Genomic DNA, 16,564 nt, shown 5'->3' on the forward strand with positions numbered 1-16,564 from the left:
GATGGGGATATGCCTAAGGCCTCGTTTGGCTAAGGAGTTTTGACCAGTTTTGCAGTGTATATTCCAATTGTAATTAAATAAGTGCTCTCAAATCTACCATACTAGCTGTTTGGCTGAAAAGTATTAGATCGAGCAATACAGAGTTTAGATCCTAAAACTCGTCGGATTAAAAGGGAAACGAGACGCGAGGTACCCTTCGTGTTTTTTACACTCTATGACGCGGCGAACTCATGGGATTCGGTGCACGTACTGATGGAGTGCGGAATATGATTGTATTGATATGTGGTAATTGGTGATTACATTGAGCCTCTTGGGCTGTTTATATAGTAGTAGAAGACTTGGGACTAAGAAGTCTAGTAGAGATAGAATTGGAGTACAATCTTAAACTACCTAATATAGCAAACCGTGTCATACTCTAACACCCCCCCGCAGTCGGATCGGTAGTGACGCGAATACAGCAAGAGCGTCGCGGACGGTCCGACTGGAGCATAAGCCGAAGGTGTGGTGCAGCCCCTTGATGCCGATGTCGATGAAGCCGTTGTTCTCGTGGTCAATGGTGCCGTGTGATTTAATCACCGTTGATGAAGTTCTTGATGTTGATGTTGTTGTGGTCGGTGTCGTCTTGAGCCCGGGGGAAGTCGCCATAGTGATAAAATAAAAGGCGGTTGCAGCGGTAGTCAACTCGAGGTAGACGTAGCTGAATTTGTGGTAGTTGAGGTAGGCGACACGCTGCGCTGAACTTGCCAGGCTCGGGAGCGCGCCGGGGACGAAGGCACGCGCCGGTGTTGCCGGTACCGGGCGTGCGAAGACAGGGACCACCATGAGCCATGCGCGCCAGAGTTGGATGGAGTAGCAGAGAAGGCCTTCGTGTACGGTCGGTTGCGCGCCGTATGCGCCGGAGTAGACGAAGTGGTTGCAAGAAGAAAATTGAGCACATGCGGTGCAAACAAAAAATTAGACTGCAACTCTGGCCGTATGGTCATTGTGGACGAAGATGATGAGGTGGTTGTCGATGGCGATTGAAGTGTAGCGATAGTAGATGTCGGGGATCGAACCCGTTTTATTCATCTACATGCAGGAGCGCGGCGACGCAGAACCCGTTGGTGTTGACGAAGACCTTGATTGGTGATGACGACGACGATGCAGTACGTGCGGCACAGTTGTTGGTGTAGATGGTGGTTGGCGATGATGACGGCGTGAAGTGGAGTAGATCGGCTTGGTGGCGTGACGACTTTGCGGCGTAGACGTACGTGCGGTACGAGCAGCTCGAGCGGAAGCAGATCGTCTTCGAGTACAACTGATCCCTCCCTTGTCCCATACATTGGCACACATCATGCGACATGGGCCATGCAACTCTGTGCCTGATGATTGAACCGGAGACGCAAGGGTGCTTGTAGAACGCGTGTGTAGTTGCCGACTAAAGTCGATCTGGTAGAGTTTACACCAGCGAGAGATTTGACGGATGTATTTTGGTGGCTAAAAGCACATCTAACTGGAAAACACGAAAATTGCTAAAACTATGAAACTAATCTAAAGAAAAACTTAGCAACGAGATCGGATGCCCCCGGCGGAGATCATGGAGATCGATCTCCCCGGGGGGCGGCGGAAGCGGTGGGTGGCTAAACCCTAGGTCGCAGAAAGAACCGCTCTGATACCATGATGGAGTGCGGAATATGATTGTATTGATATGTGGTAATTGGTGATTACATTGAGCCTCTTGGGCTGTTTATATAGTAGTAGAAGACTTTGGGACTAAGAAGTCTAGTAGAGATAGAATTGGAGTACAATCTTAAACTACCTAATATAGCAAACCGTGTCATACTCTAACACGTACGCTAGCAGACCTGAGTGCAGCCCACTCTTGCGGGACCTGGGAACCCATCGAAGTATCCATGGTGCGACTTCACGCGGGAGTCCGCACATGCAGCCAAAGCGTGTGTTCACACTGGAAAACTGCATGCAGCCCGGTCTCACAGCGTCGTTGAATCAGTTGCTGCGCACGCGCTAGTGCCCTAGTACTAAAAAGATGGGGGTATTTTAGAGTATCTGGTGCGAAGGTAATTTTTCACCAAAAACTCTCCATGAAACACCTCGTAATACACACAAATACTCTTGCACAAAAAAAGGCCTAAGGGGTGTACCATTAGCCTCACTCGTCGGAGAAAGAAGGCCCAAGAAGGGGTCCAGTCGGCTAGGACGACTGGGCCAAGAACTTGGGATTGGCGACTAGACCGGAGGCCCGGGCGACTAAAGCGTAGTTTTCTTGGGCACAGGATAACAGATCCCGGTCTTATAGCAACTGATCTGATTCGATCTGATCTACTTGTAAACCCTAGAATGTAGTCGATGAAATTGGTTGAAGCCGCTACCCATTGTATCAACCATGTTTTACCTTCTGGTAGACACAGGGAGCATGAACACGAAGCAGATGACAAGTAAGGCTGGTGTCGCTTGATACGATGTGTCGATCATTTTTCCCCCCTAGTTCGATGTATAAAGAAGATCTACGCCCACAAGGAGAACACGGCGATATCACCGGCCACTCTATTCTTCACGTAGTGACATCTTGTGGGTGTGTATTGAACTCTTCTTTATAAGATTACTAGGAAGTTATAGCGGCCAATACGTTCGGATACCTACAAGATTACTAGGATTGGGATTTGGAGGAAGAAGAGGGGTTGGGTAAATTTAAAGCGAACAATGAAAGAAGGTAGTACTATTTTTCATAAATAAAAAAGTGATGAATGAAGTTACTACGCAAGAAGGCAATCATATATTTTCCAAATAAAAGAGGCGATGTATCATGTAGTTTTTTAAAAAAAGTATGAAATAGTACTTTTATCGGATAAAAGAGGTGATGAATAATCCAATAATTTGGTATGTTTTCCGAATAAAAGAATCGATAAATTTATTGTGAATATTTTAAAGTAGGCGACAGTATGTTTGTCGGAGTAACCAGTAATATTTTTGCTGGATAAAAGGGCGATAATTTGATCTAACATTTTTTTAAGTACCGCAAGGTAAGGTTGACAAACTATCTTTATACTGAAAATAACATAACAGCTAAAAACACTATTCATTGAACTGTTCATCGCGAATATATTGTATTTTAATTGAAAAAATATCTAAGTATGGATAAAAAAAACACCTGATGATTGTAGGGTGTTGGAAAAAAGGGTAGTACGCATGTAGCAGTACGTAGAGTGCCCAGAGTGAGGACAACACGCACCGGTTAAAAGATGTGACGCACGATGCATCAATAAAATTTTCATCGAAAATTACAATATTTGTGCGCCGTTGAGAAATTACCATCACACGAATATATATATGTGAGCTCAAGTAATTACTATTAGGTAGTTAATGATATGTTTCATAGTTGACACCGTTACTGCTGAGACTACGATGAAGGTTGAAACTACAGTTTGAGGTTGAAATTAACACGCTTGTGCAATGCTAAGAAATTACCGTCGAATGAATATGCGCCCTCACATAATTATTATTAGGTACTTCCTCAGGTCTCTTTTAATTAACTTTGTACTAAATTCGACTCAATAAAAAATGACTAGAGGGAGTAGTTAATGACCTATTTCATAGTTGACATCGGGAGTTGAAATTACCACACTTGTGCATTGTTGAGAAATTACCGTCGTAACAATATGCGCTCTCGAATAATTGCTAGTTAGCATCGGCAAATTACTTTTGACTTCCAAGATTTTTATCGAGAAATTATTTTTTAAGAAAAATGTAGGTACATACCGGCTAGTAGAAAATAACTGCTAAATAGTTAACGCGGTAAAATAGTGTTAAAATATTTGTACCGATGAATTGGTTCTCTCCGTGTGGAAGAGTGGCATTGGGTAGAAGGAACCCCTCCATGGAGCGCCAAATGCAGCGAAGCAGGGGCGCCAAAAAGAATACTTGAATAGGTCGTGCTTTTTTTTTTTGAGCAGATGAATAGGTCGTGCTGCTATGACATGGACCGAACCTCACTCCTGGTGCTTTCCAGCCACAAAGCCCCAACATGAGTCCAGTGCTTGCTCACTATTTGTTTTCTCGCTTAGAGGCCTAGCCCAACAACGAACTTGTCTGCTGGTTGCTTGTCAACACCAATCGGGAGCCCATATCACGACAACTAGGTGGGCTGGCCTGGCCCGACCTATTCATTGATTTTTCTACTACAAAAAGCATTCATGTTTTTAAATTTGCTAAAAAATAACGTTTTAAAATATGAGATTCTAAAGAAACCAGTATGAGAAAAATAGCCAAATTTAGTTTGTAACTTGTCACTTCAAATCATATTCATTCTCACTAGAAACCATACGTCGCAAAAATGTAGGGCGATGAACATACCTTCGCACGTCTACTCTTTTACATACCTAAGTGAAAGAGAGATCTTGTGTCCTCAATGTTATATAAGAAGCACCCGAAAGAGAAGACAAGTACTACGCCGAGCATGAAATTCGAGATTGCATAGGCAATCATTGATTCTTGCACAACATGTAATTATATGTCGGAGAATAATATCGAATGTAGTCCATGAAATCTGTTGAAGCCGCTACCCACTGTATCAACCATGTTTTACGTTCTAGTAGACACTACTGTGCACAAGGGAGCATGCACACGAAGCAGATGACAGCTAAGACTGGTGTCGCTTGATATGACACATCGAACATTTTGTCCCTAAGTTCGATGTATGAAGAAGATCTACGCTCACAAGGAGAACAAGGCGATATCACCGGACACTCGGCAATCTTCACGTAGTGACATCTTGTGGGTGTATTGCACTCTTCTTTAGAGTATCTCCACTCGTTGGGCTCCCCACGACCAAATCCGGCGATATTGTCGTCCGGATTGGAGGAAAATTTGGCGTGGGGAGGGCCAGTTTCCCAGGCGCGATCCCAGGTCTAGCCGTTGATTTAATTTTCGAAAACGTAAACTTGACGGAATACAGCAAAAACTTGACGAAATTCGGCAAAAACGACTGAATTTAGACTAACTTTAATGATATTTACTATATAGAGGGCGAAGTTCATACATAGAGGCCGAATTCGACTATATTTCGAATTCGGCTAGGGGAATACAACTCTAAATTTTAAAACACGGCGCTCTACATGCCGAAATGGCGGTAGAACACCGTGTAGTCGCTGCCGTCGTCGTCGCTGCCGTCGTCGTCGTTCTGCGGCGGCGCGGCCTGGCTGCTGCCCTGGCTGGCTTCTCCCCACCGGCCGCTGGTGCGACGCGGGGACGGCGATGGCTTGTACCATTCGTCGTCGGAGGCTTCGAGGTCGACGACGGGGACGGCGACGCCGGATGGAGGTGTCGCAGGCCGGCAGTAGCGAGCGACATCGTCGTTGGTGGTTGGAGCAGCGGCGCGGGCGGCGAGTTGACGCGCGGCGGCCAGATCCAGCAGCCGCCGCTGCTGCTCCGCCTCCTCGCGCTCTCAGTCGCGCCTCGACCACTCAAGCGCGGCGTCCTCGGGGAGGGCGTTGTCGGCGGGCACCAGGTCCTTGAGCGACCTGGCGATCGCCTCCGCCACGGCGGTATCCTCCGCGCGCTTCGCCTCCTCCTCGGCGAGCTTGTTCGCGGCGTCGTTGATGGCGGCCGCGGCGTCCTCCTTCTTCGCCGACTTCCTCTTCCGCCCACGCTGCGGGGAGGAGGGTTGGTCGCGGATGACGAGGGCGCCGCCGCTGCGCCCTCTGCTCGGCGGTGGAGACGCCGGCGCCTTCTTGACGCGCGCCGGTGACGTCGCCTCCTTTTTCACCGGCGCCAAGGATGGCCTCGACGCCGATCCGGAAGACGACGAGCTGGCAGCCATGCGTCGTGGCTGCCAGATGTTTCCCCGGCGGCGGCTGACCGATGCCCTCGATGGAGGGGGCATCATCAGCAAGGGGAAGTTTCCGCCCTCGATGTGCTCGAGGACGTTCGCCAGCGTCCTATCCGGCGCGCTCCACCAACGTCGGCGGCCCGCGGCGTTGTTGCGCGGTGGCGGAGGCGGCGGGCCGTCGTAGGAGGCGAGCTCCAGCTCCCACCGCCGCAGGAAGTAGGAGTTCCACGCCGTGTAGTTGTCGGGGTGGTGACGTGGCTCGGCGCACTCCTCGTCCGACATCGTCAGTCGAGCCTCCTCGATGGCGACGTCGAGGGCGTGGCCCCGGGGCGGCGGCGGGATTGGTACGCCGCCAGCACTTAGCCTCCTCCCGCCGCCGGGAGGCCTCGTCTCCGGCGGGCAGGGGTACCCCGCCTGGTGGAGGAGGTGCCCCTCCCACTGGTGGAGCGACCGGCAGGGGAAGCCGTTGTTGGCTGCGGCATCATCGTCGTAGAACGACATGGATTGGATGGGGAGAGTGGAGGGAGAGTGGATCGGGGATACGCGTCGCGACGAGTGGAGCGGCGTATATAGGCGAGGCTGGTGCCGGCGATAAAATGCCGTGTGGAATGCGACGCGTCCGCAGCGAGCTGACCGGCGGCATCCTTTAGTGCGCGCGGAAGACGATGCGCGTGTCGCTGACCGGTCGGGTCCACCTCTGCGGCAAAGACGAAGCGAAAAGCGCGAGAGAAATATCTCGGCGTTTCGTGCGCTTTCGCTTCGTCCGGAGTCCCCGAGCGCTCCCCGGTAGGCCGGGGTTGGCGTGGGCTCGCCGGATGGATGAAATCCCAAATCCGGCGAAAAACGAGGAACTGGGGACGCGGCTGGGCCATTTTTCGCCGTCCGGATGAAAAAAAGGCACGCCGGGGGCCTGTTCGTGGGGACAAGAGTGGGGATGCTCTTATAAGAGAATGAAGAAGCAAAAAAAAAAAACAGCAACGTGGACAACATACCTCCTCCACCATAAACTCCTTTAAGAAGGCTTGGTTCATAGCTGATAACACTTGAGTATCAACATGATACAAAAGATCAAGAATATGTGTCCTAGATGAAAATAGATGTAAAAATAATTAATAGTAATGGGTGTTTCCATAGAAGTCTCTACATGTCCCCTTACCATTGGTTTTTTTTTTGGGCCGCACTTTGAAAAGAACAACTTCGAAATGCCAAGCTCGAGCTTAGTCCGTGAGATGCAAAAAAAAATGTTTCCTTATTAATTAAATTATTTTGTAAATATTAGATTGCTTTGTTAAGCCTATTTTTTTAACAAAATACAAGATTTACCTTTTGGTCCTTTGGGCTAGGCTTCAGGTAGTAAACTAAATCCCAAGCCATGACCGGCCGTTGTGTTTATAAGCCAATTTATTTTTTTGAGAATACAGTATTAATCCAGGTAAGTGCAAACACCCTTGCCAAGTCTAGCACTGAACTTAGGTGGGTTGGTTCTACAAGAAGAAACCTAACCACCAGGAGCTAAGCTCAGTTTGCGTTTATAAGCCAATTATCAACCATTGAAATACATGAGATGAAACTTCTGACTTTTTTTCGGGAGCACGCTGAAGCGTAGCATATTTTGATGAAAGATAGAAGTTGCAACTACAACTAGTTGTGAACAACAAGCACAGTGCAAACTTCACACTGGACTAGTCCGGAGACAACCACCACTACAAGTACAGCTACGACACAAAGAGTATGTCCTAAGTTGTACATCAAACTATGTCTCAACCAACGCCGATTACCTTCTAAGACCAACAACTCCAACTTAACTCTTCTTGTACCCATGAAGGGCTAATGCCATTTCCCCTGAAAATTGACCTTCAAAGATTGGATCCATTTCACGAGGGCGAGAGGATCGAAGGAACTAAAATTGAAACCATAAGCCGATCCTACTCTCTAGAAATTTCTATTTCCTACCACTAAGATAGACGGTCCTATTCGTGAAATCTTTATTCGGATATTTGTTAGGCACTGAGGTTTTTCAAATACTTTCTCAATGTATATAAACAGGCGTGACATTTAAAGATACTAAAAATATAAAATTAAACCGTAAAAACATTATATCACTTCTAAGTGCTACATATTAATTTGTATATGAATGTGATTTTGTCATCTTGAAATTGCTGCCAGGGTTTTATATATGACTTAGTTCAACAAAATGTAAAAAGCAAATAACTGAAAGCGATTTTATGTTCAAGAAAAATAGATTATGTTTCAACAATAGTATATTTGTAATGGTATACACTTGAATTGCATACATGTGAACTTTTAATATTATAAACATAACTTTGTTCCATGGCGTGAAATAAGTACTACTTATGATAGTTGTCGTATTAAAACCAGTTAGGATCTAGTAAAATAGTGGCGTTCGCAAGTAAAAGTATTTAGTATATATTGGTGGCCATCAATATAAGTTGCATCCAATCCTAGTGGCCCTAGGGGTGAGCAAGCCAATGCAGAGTTCCGCCGTCCCCCGGCGTGCCGCTCCAAGTGCCGCCCATAGGAAGACAAGGGTGCCACCAACCATGACTGTCGCAGTGGTTGTTGGCACCATGGTGAATCGGGACCACCATCTGGAAGCTGAGTCAACCGTTTCATCTTCAGGAAGAATGTCATGTTGCTGCCATACATTATGCATGAGCTTCTAAATGAACCGGCAGGTTGAGCGTGACATATTTGGGTCTTTTGATTTGTGCCCATATCACTATGTTGGCGACAAGAAGGACAAAAAACCCTCTGATTTCACATTGTTTCTTGGAGTGAGAAGAAATTGTACTTATTTTAAAGGATTCTTTAGAATTACTTCTCTTAAGGAGGGAATGTTGTGATTCCATGGATTGATGTCATCTTCATTGCTAAGTTATGTATCTTTACAAATTAGGAAACTTCAAAGGACTGAACAACCACAATGAGGACTTTATGCTCCAAGTCATTATTCAAAATTCTCTAAACGGCCATTGAATTTGCCTCATTCTCTTTGAAAGAAACAACCGCATTTCATGATGACATAGCTAGATCCGACCACCAAAATAGATTATATATATATCAATGCGGTAGTCCACTGTAGGTACGAGAGGAATAAGTGAAAACAGAGACGATCCACCAGGTGGCTAGGGTTTTTGTCCACTTCGCCGCTGCCTACGTTGGTCCACCCACTTCTGATGGCCTCTTTGGCCTTGGAGGGATGTTAGATCCCTGATTCTCACCAGCGGGAGGGTTCTTGTTTCTGCTTTAAGTCTTTCTTCGGGATTATGAGGCAATGATGACACCCTAAATTCTGAATAAGGCCATCCCCACCCTATCCTATCTCCGATGGTGCATCTAGTGTCGGCGGAGGGCTCGTAGAGTCGTGTGTCTAGCGGATCTCCTTGTGCCTAGTCGGTTTTCATGTTCATTGGTGTGGCCAGTCTCTTCATATCTACGGTTGTCATCCTTGGAGACGGTTGCTGCTCTGTGTGCAGGTCTTTGGGCCCATAGAATGACGTATTCTCATTTGTCTTGCTTTGGTGATGGGGAGGGGGAGGGGACGGCGGCGCATTCGGCATGCACCAATGCTTGCAGTCTTCCCTAGGTGGTCCAAAGACCTATTTTTAATTTTTAATTATCTTTGGTGTTCTTTTTAATGTTGTTGATGATGATTAATAGATGAGCGTCCTTTTGCAAATAAAGAAAAAGAAAAAGAAGAATGAACAGCAAACGTCGTACTCCAAAGTGCGAGAACATAAGTCGAACCGACTTGGTGCTTGCCCTACGGGGTTGCTACCCTAGTTAGTGTAATCAGGCGTGGAGACAGGGGCAACCTGGGAATATTTCAATCAAACCCTTAATTTTCTCTGCTAAAACATCTTTAAAAAGTTTATATTTTAGAGTGCCACCCTTCGTAACCAATTTACGTATGGTTCCCTTTGATAGGACCTCTCAAATATTTTTCTTGCCTCCGCCCATGATCCTAATGCTCCCGCATGAAGATCTCCACAAAGAGATGGCGCCCCGATAGGATATGAGGCAGAGACATCACCATTAGGCTTTATCTCGGGGTGTCGTAAGACTTGTTGGGAGAGGGAGAAGAGAAAAATGTTGTTCATTGGTGATTAGGGTTTCGCCACCACCCCTGTCACGAGGCTTGCTGCCCCTTGACAGATGCACATACAGACCATACACACTCATATTTATCCAATCCAATCCACACACGCAGAAAATGTTGCCCATATAAAAACAGCAAGGCCCTGCAAGCAAGATCACGACCCGGCTATGGTCTGTGATCGATCCAAGGTCTCCCCTTTTCCGCGGAATCAAATCCGGCACCGCAAGTTGAAGAAGAAGCGGCTCACTCTCACTCCTACTCGCGTGCAAGCTAGGCATCTAATAATCCAGCTCCAAGGATCCCGAAGCAGGCAAAGGGCCTTCAGGTGCCCGCCCCTTCCACTAGCTAGCTAGAATCTGGGACTGGGGTAGGCGGACAGGACAGCACGGCATGGCACTAGGCGCGAGAATGTGGGAGCCCGAATCCGAATCCCCGGCGAAGCGGAAATTCCATTCCCCTCGCCGAGAGAAATACCACGTTCCTAGCTCTAGCTCGTCGGAATAAGCCGGAATCCGTCGGCATTGGGAACGAAGGCGGCCACGTTCCTACTATGTTCCTAGGATCATCCAGCCGTCCATATCTAGTGACTCATCATCCAGGTGCAAAAGTGGCTGTAGTACATACAACGTATGGACGGCTTGGTGTGTGCGTGCCTTGCCAAGTAGTAGCATCCCGGGAATGGGGAATATATAGGATCATGAATCAGATCTCTCTGTCGATCTGTCACAAAAATCTCAAGTCGCATGTTCGAACAGTGTCAACGTGGAAGTAACTCAAGTCAGAGCAAACCACAGATACAGGTTGTCAATTTGTACGGTGAAATGCCAGAATTGGGCGGTAAAAAAGAAGGGATCTAGCTATCTTGGCAGCTACCTGGCGCCAAGGTGGAGGGGACAACCTTGAAGTTGGCATCTTGCCAAAGTTCGTATGGATCATCATGAGCGTGAGCCATGGCCATGACCCCACTATCGACAGAGCAGAGACCATCACAATGTCTCGTACTGCAGAGTGTCGACAGTCGACCCCAAGGTTCTAGCAATGATCTGGCTCTGTTCGCAGCTGCCCGACGCGTGGCACCGCATTATAATGCGATCCAGATCGGCAGACGCAAGAGTGTCTGTGAAATGTGGCTGTGACCTGTGAGCAAGCAGCCAAACGTTCTTGTTACAGCAAGCTCACACCAAGCAGCTGTGAGCTGTGTGCGACTGCAAACTGGAGCTGATGCTTTTGAGCTATACCGTACTGAAAAAGTTCTGCTAACTAATACATGCAGAAAAGGATTTCAGTTAGCTGGTAATAATAGTAAGTGCCAGGTCTGTTCTCACATCAAGCATTTCTTGCTATTCCCACATCAGCATGAGCATTTCTTGCACACAAGGAACTGTGGTGTGCAGTGAGTGCTGGGCCGACAGATGTGGTGTCATCACTGTGTTGCTTAAGCCTCTGGGGCACTGCTACTTCAAGGCAGCCTTAGCTGTAGCACGGCTGCAATTAAATGATCGAAAGAAAGGGAAGTCACTCGATTTCCTTATGATTTTTTCTGCGCACAAAACTGAATGAAAACCAGCTAGTCACCTGGGGTTTCAAAAGAATTTTCCCGTTCTCCAACTGAAAGTTGTTCATTGATGCAAGTTACTGAAAGCAAGAGGATAATGGTGTCGAGTGTTGTTCGTATCTTCAGACAAGTTTGTAACTGAAGCAGAGTACCATGATTTAGGGGTGCAAAGGGGCTTTGGATTGGCAAGACTGTGAAGTCTCGCACATATCTCCATTAATACTTTCACGCAACCAATCACGCCAAGAATCTACACGTTTCCAGCCTAAATCTAGCAGCACCAGCAAAGAAGAAAGCAGATGGCTCCGCCCCCGAAAGAAGGGAAAAGCTGGAACCAACAAAGGAGGCAGTTATTGCGAGCTTTCTTGCAGCGCCGTCGTGCTGCTGCTGCTCTCATGGTCATGGTGGTGGTGGTGGTGGGCACGGCTTTGCTGGTGGGCACGGCTCGGAGTCGCCTCGTCGTGCTGGTCCCGGCTCTGGTTCGCCGCGTCGGAGGCGTCCCCTCCCAGCTGTGCTGAGCTCACGTCGCAATCCTCCACCTTCTTCTCCTGGCCGTCGCCGGCGCTCGCGCTCGCTGCCGGTACGGCTAAAGCGAGCTCCACCTCGACGGCCGCGCGGCTGGTAACTGGCCTGGCGAGGAACGTTGGCCGCTCGTCGCCGGCCATGATGACCACCACGTGCTCCTGAAACTCCGCCGCCGGTCTGCTGGCGCCGGACCCCGAGCCCTTCTCACCGCCTGCCGCGTCGCCGGACTGGCCGTCCCGGCCTCCCTCGGCCCCGGCGTCGAGGTACCCGGAGAGCTTCCAGTATGAGCACGCCAGGATGAGCAGCGCGAAGGCGATGAGGCCTAGCATCGCTGCCAGCCCACCGAAGAGGTATGGCACGGGAGACTGCCACGGCGAGTGCACCGCCGCCGTGCCGTTGATCAGCCCGTGACCCGGCGCCGCCATCGGCGCGCCCTGGTGGCTCATGGTGACGAACTCCGGTCCGGGCCTCATGGTGTGCGTTGAAGACGAGCTGAACCTGATCAGTTGGCTTCTGCTCTTGTTGCTATTCTTTTCCTGTGTGTGCTCTGTGATTGTTGTTGGCTTGGAGGTGGTGTGTGTGGAATGGTGAGAGGGAAATGGGATGTATTTATAGGAGAGGCCGGGGAGAAATATTTACACAAAACATCAGTATTGTCTGTGTGTGATGCCAAGGAATATCAAAAGACCAATGGGGATATTTGTTTGTTTGTTTCCTACTCTGCTCCTAGATACCACTCCCTCTGGAGTATGGTCTCAAAGAGATGTACTACCCCCTTCGTTTCAAATTGTCATGTTGGAGGCCATGCTAGTTTCGAAGCAATTTTGAAATGGAGGTAATAAACAAAATTCAGACTTTGAAGTGCAGACAATTATGTAAACATTTTATTTACCCGTCGACTTAGGCTATTGTACAAATTAGTTGGTGCAGTAAACTCAACAATGATTTATATTGGTAGATAATAAAATTAACATAAAGAAATATATTCATCAATTCCTCCCTATTACCTGCAAGTTCTTTCCCGTATACATGGAAACCATTTAGTTCTAGAGCCAAAGGTCGTAGTTCTCAAATGAACACTGGAAACCGCTCCGGAAGACCCGATGCAACGCTATATGCAGTTGACACGTTGTTCATATTTTACAACCTTCCAGTAATTAATAGGTTTGTCTATTTATTTATAACCAAAAATTTGAATAAATCATGGTGGGCATTCAGATCAATATCCGGCTCTTTTCATCCAAATTATCCTTGGTTTTTATATTGCATACCACCTAGATATTTACTTTTTTCTACGGTTACCCGCCTTCAATGCTCTAATTTGGGACCTAGCGATGTGCAATCTTAGCTGAGTATTTTGTTATAAATATCAGACCAATGAGAATTAAGCTAGGTACTTAATCACTTGTGTCATGTGGGGTTCAACCGCTCAAGTATAGCTAGACAAGATGGGGTATTGGGTGGACCAATCATGAATGCACTAGTCACTACAACTTATATTAGTAGAACTTTAGAAGTTTCCTATGGTTCCAGGTTGTGAATAGTTTGGCGAATGGTTTGGCCTTGATTCTACCACGTGTTACTGAATAAATTCCCTACACATAACAAGACTTAAGTTGAAATTAAGCTGCTTACTTAATCATTGTACCCCTTAGCTTTTCAGAGAAGGTATCGTTTTTTTACTTGAGAGAGAGAGATCATCAATTATATTATCTTGCTATTAGGTTTTATACAAATGTTAAAAAACAAGATTAAACAGCATTGTGCTGCTATACTATATATATAGTAAGATATTTTAAGAACACGAATAATTTCTTAGTCAACCTAGAATTAACTCGTAGATGCATGACATCTTATAACTCTATGTCCAAATGAAAATTTTGGCTGTAACTGCAACCTCATGCATAGTTACGAGTTGTATAAATCACAATACTAATCCAACAGTCCAGAAGTTGACCGAGCTCTAACTTATATCTCGATTGAGCTAGAACACGCAAAATCGTTTAATGGGTTAACAAAGTTAACTGATTATGTTATATATCGGTAGATGCGGTGACACGGGACGGAGAGATCATCTAGGACTCTACAAGAGTTATTGCGTTCTGCACTTATTATAGGGGGTACTACAAAGTAGAAACCATAAAAGAAGCAAGTTAATGATATGGCTTAGGCCGGAGGTAAGCATCGTCCTTCTTTCAACTTAAGTAATGCAAACAGAGGGATATGTTAGTAGCAATAAATGGGAGCATTGGAGATGTGTCCTGATAATGGTGGTAGTTTTAGTACTACTGTACTATCATATTAACCCTAATCACTATCGAATATTTGTAGCTAGGTTATATAGCTAGATTGCTACATATGATATTTTACAACCATCCACTAATTAATAGTTCTGTCTATTTTTTATAACCCAAAAATTGAATAAATCATCATGGGCATTCGGATCAATATTGGACTCTTTTCATCCAAATTAACCTTGATTTTTATATTGCGTACCACCTAGAATTGTATTCATATTTGTCTGCGGTTACCCGTCTTCGATGCTCTAATTTGGGACCAAGCTCTGTGTGCAATTTTACCTAAATCAGTTTTATAAAAATCAGACCAACGAGAATTTAGCTAGGTACTTAACCACTTATGTCATGTGGGGGTTCAACCGCTCAAGTATAGCTAGACAAGATGGAGTATTGGGTGGACCAATCATGAATGCACTAGTCACTACAACTTATATTAGTAGAACTTTAGAAGTTTCATATGGTTCCAGGTTGTGAATAGTTTGGCGAATGGTTTGGCCTTGATTCTACCACGTGTTAGTGAATAAATTAACCTGCTTACTTAATTGTGTAACCCTTACTAGGTTTTATACAAATGTTAAAACAAGATGATTAAACAGCGTTGTGCTGCTATACTATATTTATGGTAAGATGATTTTTAAGAACATGACTAATTCTCATTCCACCTAGAATTAAGTTAATTCTAGGTCAGATGACATCATCTACTTTTATATCAAAATAATAAATTTTGGCTGCAATTGCAACCGGCCCCATGCATAAGTACGAGGTGTATAAATCACAATACAAATCCAACAGTACTGGAGTTGACCGAGGTCTAACTTAATTCATAATCGACCTACAACATATAAAACTGTTTAATGGTTAAACAAAGTTAACTGATTGTGGCATGTATTGGTAGACGCGGATACACAGGAGGGAGAGATCATCTAGGACTCTACAAGAATTATTGCCTTGTGCACTTATTATAGGTGGTACTACAAAGCAAAAAAAAAAAGGCAAGTTAATGATATGGCTTAGGACGGAGGCAAGCATCGTCCTTCTTCTTTCAACTTAATTAATGCAAAGACAGGGATATGTTAGTAGCAATAAAGGGGAACAATGGAGAAGTGTCCTGATGATGGTGGTAATTTTAGTACTACTGTACTATCATATTAACCCTAATCATTGTCGAATATTTCTAGCTAGGTTAAATAGCTAGATTGCTACATATGATATAGCCACATTGTCGAAACTTGTAGAGTTGTAGCGGCATATTTGTAGGATCTTCCTTTACTTTTTAGATAGGTAAAAACATATCTCTTATTATAAGAATAAGATCAAGAGATACGTGGATATGTATAGAACATTTTTAGTATTAATTCACACATGCCACACTTTAATTTGTATGAAAAGTTTATCTGAACTATTCATGCTTACATAGTTACATGCATGTGGCAAAAGTTAGCTGTTAATTAGTCTTATATAGTTAACGAGCCGTGTTCTTATCCATAAGCATCAGTTAGCTGGCTTAATCAATCACTTAGTGGAGCTTTACCAACAACAAATGAATGAATGTGGATTACGTCTGCAAGCTTTAATTAGCTTGAGCTAGCTTAGCGTGACAGATTATGAGTGTCCGGAGAGGCCAATAGTATGGTACTACTCGGTAGATTATATATCCAACTAACTAGATTAATTTTTTTCTTGTTAGTGTGGTGCTCCTTTATAAACATATGTTCCCTCCTAAACCACTTTTTGTTAGGGAGTATCCATCTTCCATTATGTGACCTTAACACATAGTGCATCAACTAATCAGAAAGTGCTTTTTGGCCCCAGGGAAAGGGATACGTATGCGCATTTACAAACTATAGGAAACTGGCCTTGTTGCTCTAGCTTCGTGTGAGCTTATCCACACCAAAATTAAGAATGGCGGTCCCAAGCTAGCTAGAGTAGGTCTGTTTTTTTTTCCACAATGTGCATGATTGATTACCACACACATATCACCACATGTGTTCGGGTTCTTAGAACCATTTCATATGTGCTTCTGTATGCATGTCAGCGCAGCAGTACAAAGTACGTCTCGATAATGTGCAGTGAGCTCTTCCAGAGACGGCTCCCTCTGCACTCGTACACGTATCCACACCATTATATTCGTGTGTACCATCATTGATGCGTAAATGTGTATATATATGGTTAGTATATATATTTTGTTCCCAGAAGCAAGGATATGTGGATTGGCCATTAATCTCGATGATGGCGATCATGAC

General features: G+C 45.6%; 1 protein-coding gene across 1 annotated transcript; it reads right to left on the reverse strand.

Annotated features, from left to right (window-relative positions):
- Positions 1-11,675: 11,675 nt before the first annotated feature.
- LOC127311480 (uncharacterized) lies at positions 11,676-12,626 on the reverse strand. The gene has a single exon (XM_051341911.2). It carries the CDS (start codon positions 12,495-12,497, stop codon positions 11,850-11,852), a length of 648 nt encoding a protein of 215 aa, XP_051197871.1. The 5' UTR covers positions 12,498-12,626; the 3' UTR covers positions 11,676-11,849.
- Positions 12,627-16,564: the final 3,938 nt, after the last annotated feature.

The sequence above is a fragment of the Lolium perenne genome, chromosome 7, assembly GCF_019359855.2.
Source record: "Lolium perenne isolate Kyuss_39 chromosome 7, Kyuss_2.0, whole genome shotgun sequence".
Classification (NCBI taxonomy): Eukaryota; Viridiplantae; Streptophyta; class Magnoliopsida; order Poales; family Poaceae; genus Lolium; species Lolium perenne.